This window comes from Mytilus californianus, unplaced genomic scaffold, assembly GCF_021869535.1.
Source record: "Mytilus californianus isolate M0D057914Y unplaced genomic scaffold, xbMytCali1.0.p SCAF_3, whole genome shotgun sequence".
NCBI lineage: Eukaryota > Metazoa > Mollusca > Bivalvia > Mytilida > Mytilidae > Mytilus > Mytilus californianus.
This window is the reverse complement of record NW_026262679.1, coordinates 81,873,758-81,897,129: the sequence shown is the minus strand read 5'-3', so window position 1 is coordinate 81,897,129 and position 23,372 is coordinate 81,873,758. Positions and strand designations below refer to the sequence as shown.

Genomic DNA, 23,372 nt, shown 5'->3' with positions numbered 1-23,372 from the left:
TTTACAATGATTACATCAACTTAAAACTTGTACATGTGTTCATCATAATAAGTTTTTAGAGTAGATGCCAAATTAATGTTTTCACCCAGATTTTGTAGTTCACTGAACTTGCAAATATGATTGTGTGATTTGGGCAAGGTGTTCTTGTTTAATATGTTTTATTGTTTAAAAATCATTATACTATTGCATAAAAATGTTATATATCAATCTTTACAGATCGCACAGGAAATGTGAATATTTCGGACTGTTTACCATGCACAGCTGGTCAATACTGTCAACAGTATGGACTGCCCACACCCACAGGCGATTGTCACGCTGGATACTACTGTCCAGAGGGTCAGGAATCTCCACAGCCTACAACATATGGATGTAGTCCTGGTCATTTCTGTGAAATAGGAAGCCACAATGAGACTGGCTGTCCATCTGGATATTATCAGCCACATTGGAAACAGAGTACATGTGATATATGTCCTGCTGGATCTTACTGTAAAGCTTTCGGTTAGTATAAAGATAGTTATGATGAAGACTTGTAAAGACTGCATAAAGACAATTTACCATTACTGGATACAAATAATACATTTTGTATAGCAATTAGGGTTTTTGAGGCTTTTCAAGAAGTGTAGGAGGGGGATTGGTCAGCACTGTTTATAATGATAAATGAGTGATTGGGTTAGGACTTTTCACAATACATTAAAAACTCATTTTGATTTCCAGTTAAAGTAGTATATGATGTGGATAGTGAAATTGCCATTGGAGTTCCACCAAACCTACTGACAAGTATTTTTTCTTGAAACAGCCCGTAGCATTTGTTTACCATACAGACATGATGAAATTCAAAACAACACAGAAGATAACTTTTCTTTATTGTTAGTGTGTTTGCAGTATTTATGTTATGATATTTCTAAAGATATAGATATGATGCATAATTGATTTTTGCAGGTGATTATGAAGTGTTAGATGCTGCCAATGTAACAACAAGTGGAAACTACACAAACAGATATAGGAGTTACAGGGGTGTTTCTGTCCCTACCCCCTGTCCAGGAGGATCATATTGTCCTGAAGGTACCAAGGAAGAGAAGGAGTTCTTATGTCCTGCTGGTACCTACAGTAACAAGACAAGTCTTAACAACTACACACAGTGTACTCCTTGTGACCCTGGATATTACTGCAGTGGAGAAGGTATGATTGTTATCATGTGACTTTTTTTGGGTTTAAGGGTCTCATGTTAAAAGATTATTTAAAAATGATTAATTTACATGTAGATCATATGGAGATATTTGAAGTAGGAAAAAGTTTATATGATAAATTTTGTACTTTATAGAGAATAATTTCTGGATTATTAAACATTCATAGTGTTTCATAACTAGAAAAAATTTATATACAGTTATCATCTATTTGTACAGGAAGGAAGATATTTGGAAAATAATTGTTAAATTTTCATTTGATTATTTTGAAATGAGGTTTATTCACTGATGAAGCTGTCAGGTAAGCATAATGTTATTTCATTCTACATACAGGTAACACTCAACCAACTGATGTGTGTGCCCCAGGCTATTTCTGTACCTTGTCAGCAGAGTTGGCCACACCCACTGATGGTACTACAGGTAACATCTGTCCTGCAGGCCGGTACTGCGAGGCAGGTAGTATCACAGGTGTGGGATGTCCAAGGGGAACTTTCAGTAACACACCAGGACTGACAAACAGCACTGAATGTACTGACTGTACACCAGCCTATTATTGTGGAACGACAGGACTTACAGCAGAAAGTGGACTTTGCTCAGCAGGTAACCAGTTACATTAAATAGTGATCTATATATGTATAATTATTCATTTATTTTCATGGATACCAATTTTCATGGATTGATGAAATTGGTATTTTTGTAGATATTTGATTTTGTTGTTTTGTCCAAGTTTCCAAATAAGCCTATAGAAATTTGTACTTTATTAAACTCTTAAATTCTTGGTTCCACTGTAACCACAAAATCTACAAAAATTGGTATCAATGAATCTGCAGCAGGTGGTAACCAGGTTCAAATAGTTTTAATTAAAAACATTCCTGTAATTTCTCCTATCAATACTAGCAGCAAGTGTTTTGTTCTAGTATGTTCCAATAAAATATGTCTATCATGGCAGATATGAATTATAACTGTTATTTACATAAAAGTTTTCAAAAGAACAATTCACCCTTTAACAAGTTGAGTCAAAATATCTATCCGTCAATACAAAATTTTGCATTTCATCAATAGCATGCTTATTAACCTAGAATTAGGAATACAAGACCAAATTTACATAAAATAATGCAGAGTTAATGTCAATCTTACAAGAAAACATTTGATATGTTTTTCAGGACATTACTGCACTTTAGGATCAGAGGAAATAGCACCAGTCAATAAGACCTTTGGAGATTATTGTCCAGCTGGAAACTACTGCCCAGAGGGAACATCCACCCCAGTTCCCTGTCCTTCTGGTACCTTCCTGAATGAGACTGGCATGGGAATGGAAGATGACTGTATCCATTGTAGTCCTGGGTATTATTGTGAGACAACTGGGAAGACTGTTGTAACAAATATGTGTGATGCTGGATATTATTGTACACTCAGAGCTAACATCTCAGCACCAACAGATGGTGTAACAGGTATGTTTAATGTAATGCTAAATATTATTGTACACTCAGAGCTAATATCTCAGCACCAACTGATGGTGTAACAGGTACATGACAGAATAAGATAAATTATAGAAACTCTAAATAGTACTTTGATTTTCACAATATCATAATCATTATTGTTATAAAGTATAACAAATTGGAAAACAAGTAAAAAATTAAGGCTTTATAATTTTACTTTCTTAAATACATCTCTTTTAATATTTCAAATTGACATTTTTTAAAAGTGACAGTAAAAATCAAATGTATATGTATGTATGTATATAGAAAGAAAATTCTTATCTTGTGCATATATAAAAGCCATATATTACGAACTTCAACCATAAACAAAAAAAAATAACAACTTTAAAAAACTTTTATAAATTTTACTTTCATGCTCAATAATTTTAATTTTTACCACTTTTGATGTATATTGTAGGAGATATTTGTCCAGAAGGTTACTACTGTGAAGTAGGGTCCTCCATGCCAACCCCATGTGGTAACGGAACATACATGAACCATACAGGAGCGTCAGCATGTTATACCTGTCCTGCTGGGTATTATTGTGTGAATCGTGATAGGGCTGATATCTGTACTCAGGGCTATTATTGTCCTACAGGAACAGGAGCAGATCTACAACCTTGTCCTACTGGATCTTTTGGTAACACGACTGGATTGATACAGGAGAGTGAATGTACACCTTGTACAGGTAAAAATAATATATTCAAATGACATTGTATATGACTTGTTAAGTATAGCCATTTCTGCTTGAATATTTTTGGTGGTCATGGTCAGGGAATTATTATACAGGTTATCTAATTAGGGATAAATTTAAAGTCATTAAAGTTATCATAGTTTTATGTCTGGATAAAAAGTTGTCCAAAAAATATCTGGGGCCATAAACTTTATAAGCAGTAACCAAAAAATTATAATACATAGTTATCGCATGTGAGTTATAAATCTGAAACTTAATCTCCAGAAATCAGTAAAGAATTACATGCAGGTAAACAAATACCAACCCTTCTAGAAATAAATTTAAAAAAAAAAAAACTTCTGTAATATATTTTGCATTGTATAGGTGGTAATTTTTGTGGAACCCCTGGCTCACCAAATGTGGATGGTGAATGTCTGGCTGGACACTATTGTACATCAGGTGTGGATACATCAACACCCACTGATAGTTCACCAAACAAAGGAACAGGAGCTGAATGTCCAACAGGACATTACTGTCCCAAAGGATCTGCCATACCACTGCCATGTACTGCTGGAACATATGCACTAACTACTAGTAAGCTTTTGTAATATTTGCATTCATCAAACAGCGCATTGATAGCCCAACTATTATTTAGTGATTTTATTTCTAAAAAATTGTGCAATAAAGTTTAAATGATTGACAGCACACAGAGGTCAGCAAAATTACATTTTTTTGTCCCACTATCTTACTTTATTTTGTTTCCAGATAGTTTTAAAATTTAGAAAAAAATTGATATTTGTTTGGTCTAAGTAGTTGAACTACTGTATCACTAGCCTGTCAACACTAAGGTTGTGAGTTCAAATCCAGCATGAGGCAGGTGCGCTCAACTCAAATCTTAATATACTAGATTTGTCAGTTGTCCTACCAAAGGTTAGTGGTTTTCTCCAGACAATTCGGCTTCCTCCACCCATAAAAACTGACTGCCAGGAAATAGCACAATGGTGCTGAAAGCTGTGTTAAACTTCAATCAATCAGTATAAATGATACATACAAATGATATATCAAGGTTGTTTTTGATTCACTTTTCACACACACAAAAGTGTTTTGAAAAGGAAACGTTTGTCTGCCTTAAAAAGAATTAAGCCTGGTATCTATGATGAGTTTATTGCCATCTAAAAACTTTTATTTTAGGAAAAGCTTCATGTGACCAATGTCCCAGTGGTTATTACTGTGTAGAAAATACAACAGATGCCTACAGCTTCCCTTGCCCTGTTGGGTACTATTGTCCAGCAGGAACCCAGTATAGTACTGAGTACCCATGTCTGGCAGGAACATACAACCCATTGCCTACCCAACAGTCTGTATCCTCATGTCTGCTGTGTACACCAGGAATGTATTGTGAGAATCAGGGTAACAGTCAGCCAACTGCTAATTGTAGTGCTGGATGGTTCTGTACAGGTGGTGCTTCACAAGCTCAACCCATTGTTCTTGGTAAGTTAATAATTTTTCTCTTGCTGACTTTAGAAAATCTTTGAAATAATTGTACAATTCTGTACTTCTGTTTATATTAAAAGAGGTCTGAAAAGTATGTGGATGACCATATTTCTATACCCAAATCAAGTTAACTTTTGGGGATAGAGGCAATGTTGAGTTTGTCCCTTAAAATGCGAAACCTACTGAAGACAATTTCTATTTTGTTTAATATGTTACCGAAATGAATCAATATCAATGGATGTTTATAGCTGAATATTGTCACATGAATTATTTGAATTTTAATTTCAGGTAACTATACACATATAGATGTGTGTACCTGTCCAACCTTTAATTACACAGGAGGTAAATGTCAACCAGGAAGCTACTGCCCCGAGGGATCAGCTGCCCCCATTGATTGTACAGCAGGATGGTATTGTGATGATTATGAACTTTCCACACCTAAAGGTAAATAATTCATTTGAATTCTTAATGATATGTTGTCCATTTTTGTCTTAATTGTTTTCCTTAGAGAGTTTTAGAATTTATTTTGCACAAAGTTGTGATTAACAATAAAATTTAGAAAAAGAATAAAAGTCTGTTTGATTCCTCAGTATATTTTCCATATCATAAAAGAGTTAACATGAATAAGAATTATTTTTTTGGGATTTAATAGGTTTATGTGATGCTGGCTACTATTGTCCACCTGGTCAGACTGAAGCCAATCCTTCAGCTTTCGAGTGTCCTGCAGGTTATTACTGTCCAGAAGGATCAGCAACATTTACGGCCTGTCCAATTGGAACTTTCTCCAACTCTACAGGAAATACAAATGTAACAGATTGTAAACCATGTACACCAGGTATAACTATGCAGAAATTGATTATCTGATCTGCAAGAAATTAAAAGAAAATTAAAACTTTTACTTGTACTTTTGCTATTCTAATGTTTATTATGTAAAAAAATAGTATGGCCCTATAGAACATTTAAAAAAAAATCTTCTTTATTTTCCTTAAAATACAATTTTTCCAAATAATATTTTCTTTTTGTTTTGAAATAATGAGAGAAAAAATCAACTTTGTTAAACGAGAGATGTTTTAGACATTTAATTTAAATTTAAGATGTACCCAATTCCTAAGTCAGCCCTTTTTAGCTCACCTTGCCCGGAGGGCTAAGTCATCCTTAGGGTATCTAGTTTAAAAAATATATCCGATGACCCCGCCCATCAACCAAGATGGCCGCCATGGCTAAAAATAGAACATAGGGGTAAAATGTAGATTTTGGCTTATATCTCTGAAACCAAAGCATTTAGAGAATCTGACAGCAGGTGAAATTGTTCATCAGATCAAGATCTATCTGCCCTGAAATTTTCAGACAAATCAGATAACCTGTTGTTTGGTTGCTGCCCCTGAATCAGTTTTTGGTTATCTTCAATATTGTTATAGATAGAGATAAACTGTAAACAGCAAGAATGTTCAGTAAAATAAGATCTACAAATAGGTGAATATGACCAAAATTGTCAATTGACCCCTTAAGGAGTTATTTTCCTTTAAAGTCAATTTTTCACAATTTTTCGTAAATTTTTAAGATTTTTTTACAAAAATCTTCTCCTCTAAAACTACTGGGCCAAGTTAAACCAAACTTGGCCTAAATCATTATTAGGGTATCTATTATGATTTTAATCGTATTTTACACACAGTAGATACAGGTGAGTGACACAGGCTATTGAGAGCCTCTAGTTTTGAAAAGATGGCAGCAATTTGCATTCACTTATTAATTATTATCAGCTTATCCAGGCTTAGACAATGTTGAGCTTGATCTATAGCTACTAGTAGTAACACTTGCTGGAGACCAAATGTTGATCTATAAATTCTTTTTTGATGTCTTTGTGTTGTATGCTTATTGCGGTGTTCTTTATCCATACTTAACATTATAGGTTACTACTGTGATGCCCTTAGTATGACAAAAGAACAAGGAGAATGTAGTGGTGGCTACTACTGTCCAGAGGGACAAACTACAGCCAGTCCAACTTCATATGAATGTCCGGCTGGATCATATTGTCCTCAAGGGAGTCCACAACCGATTATTTGTGAGAGAGGTAAAAGGCAATTTTTTTTTCAGTAATTATTTTATTATTTGCCTAAAATTCTGAATCTATAATGCTATTGAAAGTTTATATATCAAAAACTTAATGTGATTGAAAGTATAATAGACAGATCAAGGTTTCATTATAATTTAGTTTTTCCTGTAATGATCAAAAAGATAATCATTTGAATATTTTTTCTAGGATACTACAACTGGGCTACAACACGGCCTACTTGTTTGACATGTGATGTAAGGTTCTACTGTGATCCATGGGAGACAGGAAATATCACTGGCATCACCAGCCTTACACAGATATGTCCAGTAGGACATTATTGTCCTGCAGGAACAGAATATGCCAACCAGAATCCTTGTCCTTCAGGGACATATAGCGATATCACAATGTTGGCATCTGCTAGTAAGAAATTTTTCATTCATGAAATTTTGAATTATCTTGTTGGAAGATTGTTAAATCCCATAGTTAATACTACAGGAAAAGTAGAAAATCATAAAAATAAATTGTCATACAGTTGGATTTATTGCAAAATAAAGTATCTGAGATAATAAGTTTTTTTTTTTTACGTATTAACTATTGTGCTTTATTTAATTAGATAGCCTTGATATACAGCATAAATGGTTGAAAAATAAATGCTTCATGTAATTAAATTTGTAAAGACAGTGAGAGGATGGCAGTTGAAAACTTCATTCTGCCTGTCTGTAAATAGAAGCTGAATCAGTGGGGACTTAAATAAAAAAAATATACTTTTTTACAAAATTAATATGTTTAGAAATATTTTTTTTAGAATACAGGAAGGTTTTCATCTTTCTCTTGTCATTAACAGGTGAATGCAGAGACTGTGAGCCAGGTAAATATTGTGAAGACCCAGGACTGTCTGCTGTACAAGGTGACTGTGATCCTGGATACCTGTGTTACAATGGAGCCAATACTTCACAACCTACTGATGGAGTCACTGGTGAATCATGCCCCAAGGGCATGTATTGTGATGGCGGATTATCTGTTGGTAAGACAGAACTTTGATCTCTCAAAAAATTATATGTTTTATAAAAATTATGTACTTTTTCATCTTCTGTAAAAAAGGGAACACTTCTCTGTTCTGTAAGTACACAAGATGATTGATTGTTGATGTTTTAACGACACTTTCAGCACTTTTGACAATTTCTTGTTGGCCAGTTTTTATTGTTGGAGGAAACTGGAGTTCATGGGTAGAACCATCAACTTTTGTCAATCATAGTCGACTAAAATTGGAGTCAAACTCTCCTTTGTAATACTTGGGTTCAAACTCACAGACTCAGTGTTTAAATGCTAGTGATCTAAGTACACAGTAACTCAATTTAGAAATGAATATTTTAAAATATTGTTAAAAAATACACTTTTTCCAAAAATTCTTCTAAAAACAAAAATATAGTGCGTACAGAAATTTTATTTTGTTTGATTTCAGTTGTAATTTTACTGTTCTGTTAACTTTAGGAAACTCTTGTCCACTTGGAACGTTCAACAATGGAACTGGTTTACGCTATGCCAATGAATGTATCCCTTGCACACCTGGTTATTATTGCCCATCAGCTGGACTGGTGGAGCCAATTGGAGAATGTAATGCTGGTCATTACTGTGAGCTGGCATCTACTGAGGCTAGTCCAGTGGCACAGTCCTATGGTTACAGATGCCCTGTTGGGCACTATTGTCCACAAGGAACACCAACTCCGATCGAATGTCCAAAAGGAACTTACCAACCATCTGAAGGTAGGTCTATTAATAGCAAATGAGTGTTGTGTTGAGGTATAATATTCATTGACTGTCTGGTACAAATTTAATATTGAAGAGTTCTTTATACTTGTCCTATATTAATTTTTTTAGTGATCAATATTCCAAAATTTGAATTACATTTCAAAGGTCAGAAATTACAGGGGCACAATTGGTAAATACTATTAGAGCAGTTTTATTTTATTTAAAAGAACAAACATATTGTCAGATGCACTACTTTTTCCCATTTTCAAATCTACTGCATTAAGATAGAAAATATGTCATAATATCATAAAAAGTTTAAACATTTGTGAAAATTGTACCTCACAAAGTTGAATGCCAAAAAAAGTTATGATTTTACAGTGCTTTGGATTTTAGTTTAAATTTTGCAAAAACTGGACATAATTGATGCAGACTATTCCTGTTTGAATATACTAATACTGAATGTTCATGTTGATTATTTTTTTTTAAAGGGCAAATAGGGAATATGTTTTTATTTTTTTATCAAAAAATAAGTTACTTTTAATTTTACTGAACCGTAAATTTTTTTTAAGCAAATTTTCATATATATTTTAGGAACATCCACTTTAGCCCAATGTTTGTCCTGTACACCAGGCTTCTATTGTGAGCAGGCAGGAAACGACACTGTAACAGGAGAATGTATGGAGGGATATTACTGTATAGGTGGAGCCAGTGTTCCAAATCCAACAAGTATGTACAGTTAAGATATACTGTGGATTCATTTGTTTTCGTGGGTACCAATTTTCGTGGATGAAGGAAAACTCACAAGTTCGTGGATATTTAATTTCGTGGTTTTGCCAAAGTCTGCACACAAGCCTATAGAAAATTTGTCATTCGTTGAACATTTAATTTGGTGGTTCTTCTGTACCCACGAAACCCACAAAAATCGGTATCCAACGAATAATATTGAATCCACAGTATAAATTGTTTGAAAATAGATGTATATAAGTAACTAATTTGCAAGGATTTTATCAAAGATTAAATTATTTGCGAAATCATTATTAGCATATTATCTGATAGTATGAGAAAGAATGTATGATCAGTATTCTGAGTTTATCAGCAATTATTGGAATACTCTCATCTTGATAAATAAGAATTTGATTAACAATCAGAGTTTTTCTCTATTTACATTGTTCTTGTTTTTTTCTTCTCTCTTATAGACAGTACAACAGGAGACATATGTCCAATTGGTAATTTCTGTCCCAATGGATCAAGTTCCCCAACAGCTTGTCCAGATTCTACCTACATGGAGAACGAAGGAGCCGCAGCTTGTCTGAGCTGTCCACAGGGTTACTATTGTACAGCAGGATCACATGCTGACCCTTGTCCACAAGGAAACTACTGTCCACCAGGAACTGGATCTGGATACATTCCATGTCCTATAGGTAAGTCTTTTTTTTAAGTCCGTTATCCTTTTGTATTTTTGTCCACCCAAATTTTGATCAGGACACAGATGAATATAAGTTGTATTCAGAAGATTAAAACATATCCGTGTGAATATGTGATAAATACTTTAATTTTTTTGTTTTTTGGCAAAGAATTTATATGTTACTGTTTGCAATGCATGTTTATAGAAAATATGTTTTACTTTTTAGGAACATTTGGAGCAAGTGACCGACTAACCAATGAAACAGAGTGTACACAATGTTCTGGCGGCCATTACTGTGATGTGCCAGGATTATCTCAGCCGGCTGATGTCTGTCATGCAGGATATTATTGTGTATCAGGTATAATTGAAATGTGTTCTCTTTCTTGACGTAATTGTTAATGTATTCTTATCAGATTGAACAGTCATGTTAACATTTGAGGATTTTTACTGTCAAGTTTGCAAATAGGATGCATATACAGGTTTTCTGCCGGTATATACAAATTATATGGTTTTTTTTCTAAAAAAAAATTAAGGAAAGTATTTGAGCTTGTGAAATTTTAAATTCTAATATAATAGTTTAATCAGTAGATATTAAAAGAAGATGTGGTATGATTCTGTCTGAGTAAAACACTGTTCAATTTTAGTTGCTTAAAAATCAGGGCCTCTATATAAGGGCTACCAGTATAATTTGATCTTTTTAGCAGTCTTTTTATGTATATTTGCTGCGTAACTGTCCAAACCAAGCATTGAAAATTTAAGAAAGAAATTAGGACTAATTATGTAACTATTTTATTCAGGTGTCAACATTGCCACACCAAATTCCATGGTGGCATACCTGGGTACAGGTGACATATGTCCAGCAGGTTATGAATGTCCTTCGAACTCAACTTACCCGTCAGCTTGCTCACCTGGAAAGTATGCTCCCACAGATGGAGAAGATCAATGTCTGGACTGTCCAGCCGGTAAGAGTTATTTTTAGCAATGTGATTTATGTTTAAATTATGTTTAGCATACCTATACTGTTGTCTCAATTTAGCTTGTACCAAAATAAATCTACAGGTACCTATGATTCTGTGAAATTATAAAGCCAAACATCTTGCATGATTTGATATAGCTCTGTAGATTTATTTGTTTATAATCTTACTTTTGCAGATATAATAACATTATCATATTCAAATCATTTTCAATTGTTTTCTTTTCTTAAAAGTTGGTTTCTGACATCTCGACCAAAAAAAGCGTTTTTCAATTTATTTTTTAATTTGTTTTTTTGCAGGAAAGTATTGTGTGAATGCAACCATAACACCTATAGATTGTCCAACTGGTCACTACTGTCCAATAGGAACCGAATTTGATATGCAGTATCCATGTCCAGCTGGAACTTATTACAATAATACAGGTAAAACTGTAAAATCAGAAAGTATTGCATGCATTTATTAATGCATTAATTCATAACACTGTCCCACCTAGATCCTCCCTTAGTATGCTGTGTATATGTCAGTTGTACCAATAACCAGTCTGCTATGTCTTTGGTGCCCTGACCGAATGCTGAAGAGTTACAGTGCAGATAAAGGCACCTGATTTACACTTATCAGAGTTCAGTAAAGGGACCAAGAAATGTCAACTGGTTATAGTATAAAGAATAAAGTAAACAGACACAGGTTTGGGAGAAAGAATCACAGTTTAATATTTTATTTGCATATCAATAAAGCAATAAACATATTTACAAAGAAAGCAAAATCAAGTTGAAAAACTGTGGTACTCCTAACAAAAAGTACATAATAACTGTGAGTTCTTTAAACAATACTACTCTACTAAATTAAACAATACAAAAAGATATGTGAAGTTGATGCTTCTTATCAAATAAACATATGTATTATACATGTGTATACATCTTTTAGCAAATAAAATTAAATGTCCTTAAGGGAGTTGGAGGGTGGGAAGAAAATATTTTCCCAGTAAAATAATAATGGCTGCTGCAAGCAAGCGTTGCTTTAGGAATAGTTGAGCCTGTGTGCATAAAACAAAAGCCTGGCTAATTAAGCGCTGATTGGTTAATTCAAAATTAGCTATGAATCTCATTGGTTAATTAGTATGATCTCGAAAAACAATTAGTAAACGAGAAGCACATGCGGCAGTGACTGGGAAACCCCATTGCTGATTGGTTAAAAACCTAGACATGCGAGTGTCCCCAAGTAACTACTGACCAGCATTCCAAAACGTATTATGTATTAATACTCTATTTAAATAAAACAGTTCCAATTTTAGACGAAAAAAAAGAGATAGAAATGTGAGATTACTTATTGTGATTTCAGGAAAATCTGCATACAGATATATGTATTACATGTAGTTATCAGAATGTTACATCCTATTATTGAGATATTCACCCTGTCACGTTTTTCACAATAAAAAAAAACCTTCACATTAATGTCTGAATTTACAGTTTTACATGCAACTGCATTCAGTTTACGGGATGGACAATCCATCAATTAGAAATTAGAAATTAATTAAATTACTAGTTTAATTGAATGTCTGTGCAAAAAAAGATAGATAAGACAGAAAAATGAATAAATTAATAAATGCTTTAAAACAAATTTTTTTTCCAAAATCTACAACAAAATTTGAGAAATAAAACAAAGGCAAAATTACCACACCACACAAATACAAGGATAATACCTGATTTTGCTTTAATGATAACTAATTCCTATATTCCTAGGTGGTGAAGCTATGACTGACTGTATGGACTGTCCCCCAGGAGAATATTGTGAAGGCCTAGGAAATACACTCACAGATGGCCTATGTGACCCAGGATTTTACTGTGGTGGTAAATCATACCAAATACGACCATTTGATACTGGAAATCTTGTCAGCGTCAACGGAACTAATAGGTTTGTTTTTATAAGTGTTTTGTTGATTAGTTTTTCTCAGCCGTCAAAAAATCTCTTCCCCAAAACTCTTAGAACTTTACATTAAAGACCATATTACTGTTATATATAAATGTTTATTTTAAATGTATTACAGAAATTGAATTTGATGCATTTTTTATTAACTTTAATGAGGATATGCAAAGAAAAGCAATGCAATGGGCAATAGGCTGACAGTTATGAGGGTCTGGGTTGGGTTTACAGAATAGAGAATAATGGGCAAAAAGTGCAGAATAAAGGGCTAAACAATAAACAATAGGCAAAAATAGGCCAAAAAAAAAGATGAGAGAATAATTGAGTGGTTAATTATACAGAATAGAGAATAATGGGCAAAATAAATAAAGAATATAGAGAAAAATTTCTAAAAGATTAATAAAAAAAGAAATGAAGGATCCCCCATCCAGACTCTCAGTTATGCTAAAGTAATGTGCTTTTAAGGTGGATAGGGGGTCTTAATTAAAATCAAATTTTTAATTTAATAATTTGTCAAAATATAGTTTTTATCATGCTTCTTTCCAAAATATAATAAAAAGTATGGGTCACCAGACTTTTTTTCACGCTACAGGTTCTGCAAAATTGTCAGATTTTGTATAGATTATGCATGGAAAATCCAATTTTGTGTGATAAAAAGAAAACTACACCATAGAATTTTAAGATAAAATGTAAGAAGATAGCTCTTATAACATGCTTTCAGATAAGAAAAAGAAAAAATGGGGTCACCGGACTTGTTTTCTTGCTACATATTAAAATAGGTAAATTCACAACACTTTCTAATATAAAAATTACTTTATCTGAGTTATCTCCCCTACTATTTGAGTTACCTCCCCTTATGTGGCAAAGTTGAAAAAAAAAAAATCAAACAAAAATATTGTGTTTTTTAGAAAATACAGCCGTAAATATCATAAAACACATAATTTCTATATTAACATGAAAAGTCTTACACATAATTTACATACTACTCTCAAAATTTGCACATTTCAATAAAGATCTAGACCAATTGTTATCTGCTTAGTAACCTCAAAATCCAAGATGGAGGAAGACATCCTAGCCACCTTAAAAACATATTTTTTATGTTGAAATCCATGTTTCTAAAGTTGAAAGTTTTCTTTATTACAGTAGTCTTTATGGAAATGACACATGTGCTCCCCTTTGGGACTGTGTGTGTCCGTCATATGCCTTGTCATCAGGAGGAATCTGTCCCATGGGATATTACTGTCCCCAGGGATCATTTAAACCAGTGTCATGTGATGGAGGAAAATATTGTGAAACACCAGGATTACAAACTCCCACAGGTATGAATCATATTGAAGTTTATTTATTATTTCAAAGTTTTGAACACCAGTCAAAAAGAAAAAAATAACGAAAGGCTTCTTAAAGGGACAAATCAAAAAGAAAGAAGAAACTTAAATGAAAGTACTTTTATCAAAATGTTTTTAATGTTTTGAAATCATTTGAATAAACAGAATGAAGTGAATGGAAAGATATTTTTATTCCAATTGTATGGCTATTGGTACATAACGCTCAAATGCATTTTTTAAACATACATGTATTTAGCACAATAATAGACTATGGTATTGTAAACTAAATTGAAAGTTTATGCTTTTTGTATTTACTGATTGTAAGAATAAAACAAATAAATGAAGCACAATGTCATATTATAAATTTCCTATTCATGCTGTTCTAAAAGTCACAAATTTGTTGAGCACTAAAACTATACTTTTAGAACAATATTTTCAAGCCAGAAATATTTCTATCATTTCATGTAGCATTGCAGCATATTCCTCATATCATATTATTGAATTTAAAAGTACTTTAAATAGACAGACAAATTCTATGATTTTAGGTAGTTGTACTGCTGGGTGGTACTGTAATGGAACCAGTGCAACATCAATCCAGTATATATGTCCTACTGGACACTATTGCCCCACGGGAACAGCTATACCTGTTCCTTGTCCTGCTGGTACCTTTGCTGCCTTTGAGAACAATGCCGCTGAGTCTGACTGCTTGAACTGTACTGCTGGCCATTACTGTCAAGGTAATGTTATTTAATGTATTTTGTTTGATATATTTTCAGTCTAATATTTTATGACACATTAAATGGTATATGATGAAGATTAGTATGTGTAGAACTGTATTTAGCTGCAGATTGTACTTGGAATATTGAAATGGTTTTCCTTTACCATGGCATGTGAGGTAACTTTTGTGTTAGCATCCTTACACAGGAAACATGTTAATAATATTGTTATAAATATCTTTTCAGGATTAGGAAATGATGCCCCAACTGGACAATGCACAGCTGGTTACTACTGTCCTGGAGGTCAAGATACTACCACACCATCTGACCTTTTGTGCTGGAAAGGTCATTATTGTCTCCAAGGCTCTGTCTCCTCAACGATATGTCCTAATGGAACCTACCAATTCAATGATGGAAAAGACTACTGTGACATATGTCCTGCTGGGTACTACTGTGATGCAATATCAGGTGAGAGGTCAAAGTTTAATGGAAACTATTTTTGAAATGTTAAAACTTGAAAATTGTTGCTGGTGATTTTGTATTATTTAAATGCTATCAGAAAAATTATCATTATTGAGGGAGACATTACTTTCTGGTGCTCTTACTTTCTTTCATAAACTATTTTTATGGTATTGGTATTAGTGGTAAATAAATTAATTCTGTTTCCATATATTTTTGATGCATTATGTTAATACATAATTTGATTTTCAGGAAATGTATCCTATGTAAACGGTAAATTGCATGATTTTTGTAGCAAAATGTATAAATGTATAATATGTTATGAATTATTTTGATTAATAATAGCACATTTTAACATCTCACTGTTTTTCCTCAGTATTATGTGACCTCATATGTACCTAATTTTCCCACTAACCAAACTTGTATCTTTTATTTAACCCAGCTATTTAAAAGATGAAATGACTTTTCTTTTATCTGAAATCTTAGATTTGTAGACTCCTTGCCCATACTTATCCTGTGTACATTTGGGGCTATGAATATTTTAAAACTCTTATTTTTACCAAATATAAAATCCCATTACTGTTTATATTCACAGTTAAGTATTAGTTTTGAGTTCCAGCAGCTGACCTAAATTTGGTTCCACTTGACAATCACTTTTGGTGTCGAATTTCATTAGTTATCTGTTGAAGTTTAAAAAGTTGAAAGAAAAATGTTTTATTTTTTAAATTGATAAACAAATTCAAAGAGAATTGGATACTTATGGCAGATCTTACTTACTACTGTTACTGTTACTGTTAAATTTGTTTACTAGAGATCTAAACTAGGCATGATTTAGGACATGGCATGTTGCATGGACAACTGTTTATTGTTTAAAACTATATGATGTTTTCTGGATGTCTTGCCCCCTGTTATTTGATTACTCTCTCATTAATGTATACCCGACATCTCCTTTTATTCGACCATGCAAGACCCTCTTGGATAGTCAAGGTCGTTTGTCTTTTATTCAAGTTCAAAAGGGTTGTATATGAGCTTCATGTTTTGTTTTAACTTGTTTTAACTTGTGTGTTTTTATAGATGTGTACCTTTAATGTAGTATCTTATTGTATTGCATCATTAATGCTTCAATATTTTGTTCAGTTCATTGTCCATTTATTTTAGGTTTAACATTAAATTGTCCTAACTCTTTATTTTTCATGTTGTATACTGACTCTTCAATTTCAATTAACACTGCATGTTTCGAAATACATTTGTTGTATAAATACTTGACCAGCATGTCTATTATACATGTACCAATTCTTGTGAACCTAATACATTTTATAACTTATATTTAAACAAGTGTGGACACAGATCAGTGTGGTATATTTTTAAAAAATTTAAGGAATACAAGAAAGTTCTAGCAATAAGAATTAGCCTGATTCTAGTGTTTTGGTAGCATAATTATAGGTTTTACATAGAATGAGATACTTTTAACTTTCTCAGGAATTGTTAAACCTATTTCTCTTTAATATGGTAAACACTCTCTTTGCGTTAAAAAGAAAAGTCTGTGACTCCTTGATCTAGTCTTTTGCACATACCAGTATTACATCATATTTTTGTTTCAGCGACATTTTAAAACTTTTTGTATGCTTCAGAATGTATTAAAATTTGACAAAAATAAGAATTTCAGGTGACAATTGTGAGGGTTTGGTATATTATTGAAGAAATCACATATCTCCATTGCCATGAAGTAAATATACTTTGTTTTGACCTTTGAAAGTCATCAATGACCTAACAAATAGCCAAGGAAAATGTTGCAATATTTGTTCTAAGCCAATCAAATTAACACATTTTTTGTATCACATCAATGACCTAACAAATAGCCAATGAAAATGTTTCAATATTGGTTCATAAGCCAATCAAATGAACACATTTTTTTGTATCACACACTACAGTGTGATAAGAAAATATCTCTTTATGTGAGAAATAGATTACAGGCCACAACCACAAGAGAATGGTTATTACATTTTCATGGTCATTATATGAACCAAGCTATAACTATTATACGTTACAGAAAAATAAATCCTCCAAATAATTCTTGTGCATTTGTATGGCTAATGAAAGTTATAAAGTTTGTGTTTTAAAATTTCCAATTAATGGTTTTACATTTTCACATTATTTCTTCTAATGAATAATCGTTTACTTTTCACTGGAGTCAGTTTTAAAAATTGAATCAAAGAATGTAACAGTGTCTCAGATACATCATTTAAAGGTTCACATATAAATAAGTTAGCATTTTTATCCATTTGCTTATACAGGTGTAGCTGTTGTGAACCCAACTCCATGTCCAGCTGGATACTGGTGTCCAGAAGGTACTATCTCTGGACAGAGCAACCCATGTCCAGTAGGAACATTTGGACCAGACCTTTACTATCCTTCCATGGACAACTGTACTCTGTGTACAGCTGGATATTATTGTGATGTGGCAGGATTATCTACCCCTGCTGGAGAGTGTTATGGAGGATATTATTGTACAGGTGGCGCTGAATTACCAACTCCTGTTAATCACCTTGTAAGCTAAATTCCTTTATATTGGGTTATCATTTTTTATGGACAATTATAAAAGTTTATTTTGATATCAATATTGGTGCATTGTAATTTCTGAATATTCTTATAATGAAAAGTCGTGCAAAATGTTTTTCAAACCTGTCTGAGCTTGCTGGATGCTCTTGTGTTATGTTTTCTTGTATCTTAGTTTGTTTATTAACTTTGCTTAAAATGACATCATTTAATTAGATATTTATTCATTACACAGTTATAGGACTAAGGTTAAAAAGGTAATTCTTTAGATAAAATATGTAAATGGTTATAAGATACATGCTTCCTCTAGACTAAATTTTATATACTTTAGTTTTGTATTAAAAGCATCAAATTTCACACCGGATATTAAAGCAAACAACAATGAGAAGAAGTCAACTGAAGAGATGTCTTCGTAAGACACTTTTTACTAACAATTTCAGGTTGATCATTCCAACAACAGTACGTACAGTGGGAATGATTTCTGTCCCATGGGATATTACTGTACCAACGGCACAGCCTACCCAACACCTTGTCCAATTGGAACATTCTCCATTAATCTACAAGTATCACAAGAAAGTGACTGTCAACCATGTCCAAGAGGAAAATACTGTAATGTGGATGCTTACACCAAAAATCCATCTCCTCCAAATTGTACAGAGGGGTAAGTATGCTGATGTTTAGCCCCCCCCCCCCCCTCGAAAAAAAAAAGTATTGTTTTTTTATAATCTTTTTTATCTGATAACATAATAAATCCTACTGTCAGATCTGAAACTTTATGACAAATGCTGACTTAAAAATTTGACAAATGCTGACCTGAAATTTATGACAATTAAATTTACTATGACATTCCATTATCCACATTTCGTTGTTGTTGTTAAGACCCATAATGATTTTGAGATGTTTCAAGTCAAAGTGAATCAGAGATCGTCATTTTGTTGTTACAGATACGTATGTACTGGAGGAGCCACACAAGCTGTTCCCATCATGCCAGCAGAAGGTTACATCTGTCCCACGGGACATTACTGTGTAGAAGGATCATTGTTTGAATTAGGATGTGACATAGGATACTACCAAGACAGCCAGGGACAAGCCAGCTGTAAAATCTGTCCTGCAGGAAAAATGTGTCCAGAATCAAACATGACAAATCCAGTGGACTGCCAATCAGGTAGGTTATGTCCTAGCTTTTCCAAAGTACATTTTGGTAAATTTGACTTTCAAATTTGAAACATTTATAACTATTAAAGCAAACTGACAATCAGATGAATAAGTCATATGGTGCATGTTTATAAACTATAAAATAATGACAATTATACCAGAACTTATGATTGAAAGGACTTATCATGAGATAGAGTCTTGCAGCTTGCACTGAATGTATGATAGAATAAAACTTGAGGAATACAAACCTTGCAAGACAATTGGCATTTTTTAGAGACCAGCTGGAACCAGGTTTTTTTGTTTTATATGGTATAAATAAATATTTATTAGTATTGTTGGAAGTAATAACCAAACCAAATTAATAGAGCACAATTTCAATAATGGCAATGATATCTGGATCTATGATGATGGGAGTTTTTAACGACCTTGACTGGCTATACAGCCCTCTGGATCTATGAATAGTTAATGGATAGTTTATAAAATTGATATTTTACAGGATATTATTGCCCAACTGGTGATGTTATACCTTGTCCAAATGGTACATACAACAACCTTACAGGAATGAGTATGGAATCTCATTGTGTTGATTGCTCTGTAGGCAAATATTGTGAAGGATTAGGCAACAGCTATCCTACAGGTAATATTTAATGGTTTTGTATGCAATTTTGTAAAGGATTGGGCAACCATGATATTAAATGGATTTGTAAGCAAATATTGTGAAGGATTAGGCTGCTTAGGCAACAACTTTTATGCCTGTTATATTTAATGGTATTGATAGCAAATATTGTGAAGGATTGGGCAACAGCTATTCTATATAATAGTTAAGGTTTTCGGGTCATTTGTTAAATATTGTAAAGAATTAAACAATGGCTATCCAATATGTAATGCAATATATTAATTGTTCTTGGGGAACAGCTACCATTCAAGTAGGCTCAATGGTTATACAAGAACATTCTTAAACAGTTATTTGTTAAAAAAATGTTATTTACCTAATAAGTAAGATACATTTTGGATAGTAGATGGTGAGTATATAATAATTTGTTTTAGGATTTTGCATAATTCTAGTTTCAAGATCATGAATCAAAAATGTTTCAATGTTTTCAATGGTGCCCTTTACAGGAATTTTTTAATTCCTTTTCAGGTGGCTGTGATGCAGGATATTTCTGTGAAGGTGGTGCTGCCAGTGCTGCCCCCTCACCTACAGGAACATATCCAAACAATGGCCTCTGTCCACCTGGCCACTATTGTCCGGCTGGAACAACAATTCAGGTCAAATGTCCTGCTGGAACATTCAGGAACTCTACAGGTAAAGATAGTCATTTTATAAGTGAAACTTTTGTTCAAAAGATTATACTGACTGGAATTGTTACAACTGTATAGAACTTTTTAGCTCACCTGGCCCAAAAGGCCAAGTGAGCTTTTCTCATCACTTGGCGTCCGTCGTCCGTCGTCGTCCGTCGTCGTTAGCTTTTTACAAAAATCTTCTCCTCTGAAACCACTGGGCCAAATTTAACCAAACTTGGCCACAATCATCATTAGGGTATCTAGTTTTAAAATGTGTCCGATGACCCCGCCAACCAACCAAGATGGCCGCCATGGCTAAAAATAGAACATAGGGGTAAAATGTAGATTTTGGCTTATATCTCTGAAACCAAAGCATTTAGAGTAAATCTGACATGGGTAAAACTGATTATCAGGTCAAGATCTATCTGCCCTGAAATTTTCAGACAAATCTGACAACCTGTTGTTGGGTTGCTGCCCCTGAATTGGTAAATTTAGGGAAATTTTGCAGTTTTTATACGACCGCAAAAAAATTTTTGTGGTCGTATATTGGTATGACGTTGGCGTCGTCGTCGTCGTCGTCGTCGTCCGGCGTCGTCGTCCGAATACACATTAGTTTTCGCACTCTAACTTTAGTTTAAGTGAATGGATCTCAATGAAATTTTGCCATAAGGTTCAATACCACAAAAGGAAGGTGGGGATTGATTTTGGGGGTTATGGTACTAACAGTTAAGGAATTAGGGGCCAAAAGGGGCCAAAAATAAGCATTTTTGTAACTTCCAGACATAACTTGTGTGTAAGTGTATGGATCTCTCTGACATTGTACCACAAGGTTCCATATCACAAAGGGAATGCTGGGATTGATTTTGGGGGTAATTGCCTCCAAATTTTAGGAATTGGGGGCCAAAAAGGGGCAAAAAACAAGCATTTTTCTAGTTTCATGACAATATCTTGTTTGTAAGTGTATGGATCTTTATGAAATTGTACTACAAGGTTCCATATCACAAAGGGAATACTGGGATTGATTTTTGGGGTAATTTCCTCCAAATTTTAGGAATTAGGGGCAAAAAAGGGGCAAAAAACAAGCATTTTTCTAGTTTCATGACAATAACTTGTTTGTAAGTGTATGGATCTTTATGAAATTGTACTACAAGGTTCCATATCACAAAGGGAAGGCTGGGATTGATTTTGGGGGTTTTCCCTCAAAATTTTAGTAATTAGGGGCCATAAAAGGGCAAAAAAAACATGCATTTTTCTAGTTTCAGGACAATAACTTGTGTGTAAGTGTATGGATCTTTATGAAATTGTACTGCAAGGTTCCATATCACAAAGGGAAAGCTGGAATTGAGTTTGGGGGTAATTGCCCTAAACGTTTAGGAATTTGGGGCCAAAAAGGGGCCAAAAAACAAGCATTTTTCTAGTTTCCAGACAATAACTTGTGTTCAAGTGTATGAATCTCTCTGAAATTGTACTGCAAGGTACCATACCACAAAGGGAAAGCTGGGATTGAGTTTGGGGGTGATGAATCATAAGGGGGTTCAAAAAATTGGGGGGGGGGATTTTTTTTTCCTTTTTTTTCTTTAACATTTTCCATTTTAAATTGGTTATTTCTGATTTATATATAAAAGCAAATAATAATGATATGGTTTGAATAGGCATACATGTGAACCTCCCGACGGGAGTACAATAATCCCGTTTTCAGGGGTCTCCTCCCGACCTCCCGTTGAAGAGGAAAAAATCCCGTGTATGAAATTTTTCATGAATGAAAAATTTCTGCCCAACATATCATCTCAGGCATCTGGTGTAACTGACATTACCTGAAGTTATATTTTACCTGTAAATCAATTAACATGCATAATTATATGGCTTCACTTGTCAGCTTGGGTGTCAAACATACAGGTAATCAACGATTTTTACCTCAGGCTAACTGCCGTTGTGTAACAAAAACTGTGTATTTATTGGGTTACTTCCCTTGATTTATCCTGTTTTAAGTTACTTTCCTTTTAATAATGAAAATTTTTAAAAGAATATAAATAAAATATAAATTGAACAAATAATCATAAAAGGATGGTTATTAAATGATTTTAAATGTCTTAGGACAAATAAAAAAATAATAATTTGAAAATTATTTGAGGATTCTAGACTTCCTTTCAAGGCTTAAATTGAAATTTATATAATAACTATGACCCTAATTTTACAGATAAAATGATTTTCTGAGTTTGCAAATATAAACTATTTGCAAGAGAAAAAATAAAAAATAAAAACTATTTGCAGATAGCTAAACAAATGTTCTGGTTGCAATGATTGTTTTATAGAATATGAAGTAAAAAATTTAAAGAACATACTGGAAAAATACAATGTTAGATTGAACATGTAGAATATAAAGATGGAGAAACTTTATAAGTACAAGGGTACTATAAACATAATAAATTGGATGGAAAGTTGAAGAAAACACACTTTAAAAGACCATTTTTACAGCACACGGTTACATTTACAACAAAATTAATGTCGATTAAAAACCTCCTGATCTGAGTCCTAATCTCCTGACCAAAATTTCCCAATCTCCTGATCTGAGTTTCACAGTCCATCACATGTATGAATAGGTAAATTGAAAATTTTTAAGTTCTTAGACCACTTTCATTCTGTGTCAGAAACCTATGCTGTGTCAAATATTTAATTACAATCCAAATTCAGTGCTGTATCAAGCTTGAATGTTGTGTCCATACTTGCCCCAACTGTTCAGGGTTCGACCTCTGCGGTCGTATCAAGCTGCGCCCCAGCGGAGCATTTTATTGGTTATTATCTTGAATATTATTATAAATAGAGATAAACTGTAAACAGCAATAATGTTCAGTAAAGTAAGATCTACAAATAAGTCGACCCCTTTAGGAGTTATTGCCCTTAATAGTCAATTTTTAATAATCTTTTGTAAATTTTTGTAATCTTTTAC

At 33.3% G+C, this 23,372-nt stretch overlaps 1 protein-coding gene across 7 annotated transcripts in view; it reads left to right on the top strand.

Annotated features, from left to right (window-relative positions):
* The window catches only part of LOC127735182 (uncharacterized), a 131,341-nt gene that overhangs the window by 80,577 nt on the left and 27,392 nt on the right, over nucleotides 1-23,372 (top strand). For 6 of the 7 annotated variants that reach the window (XM_052245288.1, XM_052245283.1, XM_052245281.1 and 3 more), the window contains 28 exons: nucleotides 217-498; nucleotides 940-1,179; nucleotides 1,518-1,784; nucleotides 2,348-2,635; nucleotides 3,081-3,350; nucleotides 3,720-3,929; nucleotides 4,527-4,826; nucleotides 5,118-5,273; nucleotides 5,482-5,664; nucleotides 6,739-6,900; nucleotides 7,090-7,302; nucleotides 7,727-7,906; nucleotides 8,374-8,646; nucleotides 9,223-9,357; nucleotides 9,828-10,052; nucleotides 10,263-10,394; nucleotides 10,834-10,998; nucleotides 11,310-11,432; nucleotides 12,750-12,921; nucleotides 14,074-14,249; nucleotides 14,801-14,992; nucleotides 15,218-15,439; nucleotides 15,683-15,703; nucleotides 17,725-17,978; nucleotides 18,427-18,647; nucleotides 18,931-19,151; nucleotides 19,638-19,778; nucleotides 20,283-20,447. In XM_052245288.1, the coding sequence (XP_052101248.1) occupies nucleotides 217-498; nucleotides 940-1,179; nucleotides 1,518-1,784; nucleotides 2,348-2,635; nucleotides 3,081-3,350; nucleotides 3,720-3,929; nucleotides 4,527-4,826; nucleotides 5,118-5,273; nucleotides 5,482-5,664; nucleotides 6,739-6,900; nucleotides 7,090-7,302; nucleotides 7,727-7,906; nucleotides 8,374-8,646; nucleotides 9,223-9,357; nucleotides 9,828-10,052; nucleotides 10,263-10,394; nucleotides 10,834-10,998; nucleotides 11,310-11,432; nucleotides 12,750-12,921; nucleotides 14,074-14,249; nucleotides 14,801-14,992; nucleotides 15,218-15,439; nucleotides 15,683-15,703; nucleotides 17,725-17,978; nucleotides 18,427-18,647; nucleotides 18,931-19,151; nucleotides 19,638-19,778; nucleotides 20,283-20,447 (5,589 nt within the window). The remainder of the gene's footprint in view (nucleotides 1-216; nucleotides 499-939; nucleotides 1,180-1,517; nucleotides 1,785-2,347; nucleotides 2,636-3,080; nucleotides 3,351-3,719; nucleotides 3,930-4,526; nucleotides 4,827-5,117; nucleotides 5,274-5,481; nucleotides 5,665-6,738; nucleotides 6,901-7,089; nucleotides 7,303-7,726; nucleotides 7,907-8,373; nucleotides 8,647-9,222; nucleotides 9,358-9,827; nucleotides 10,053-10,262; nucleotides 10,395-10,833; nucleotides 10,999-11,309; nucleotides 11,433-12,749; nucleotides 12,922-14,073; nucleotides 14,250-14,800; nucleotides 14,993-15,217; nucleotides 15,440-15,682; nucleotides 15,704-17,724; nucleotides 17,979-18,426; nucleotides 18,648-18,930; nucleotides 19,152-19,637; nucleotides 19,779-20,282; nucleotides 20,448-23,372) is intronic. The other variant, XM_052245282.1, reaches the window with a different exon arrangement.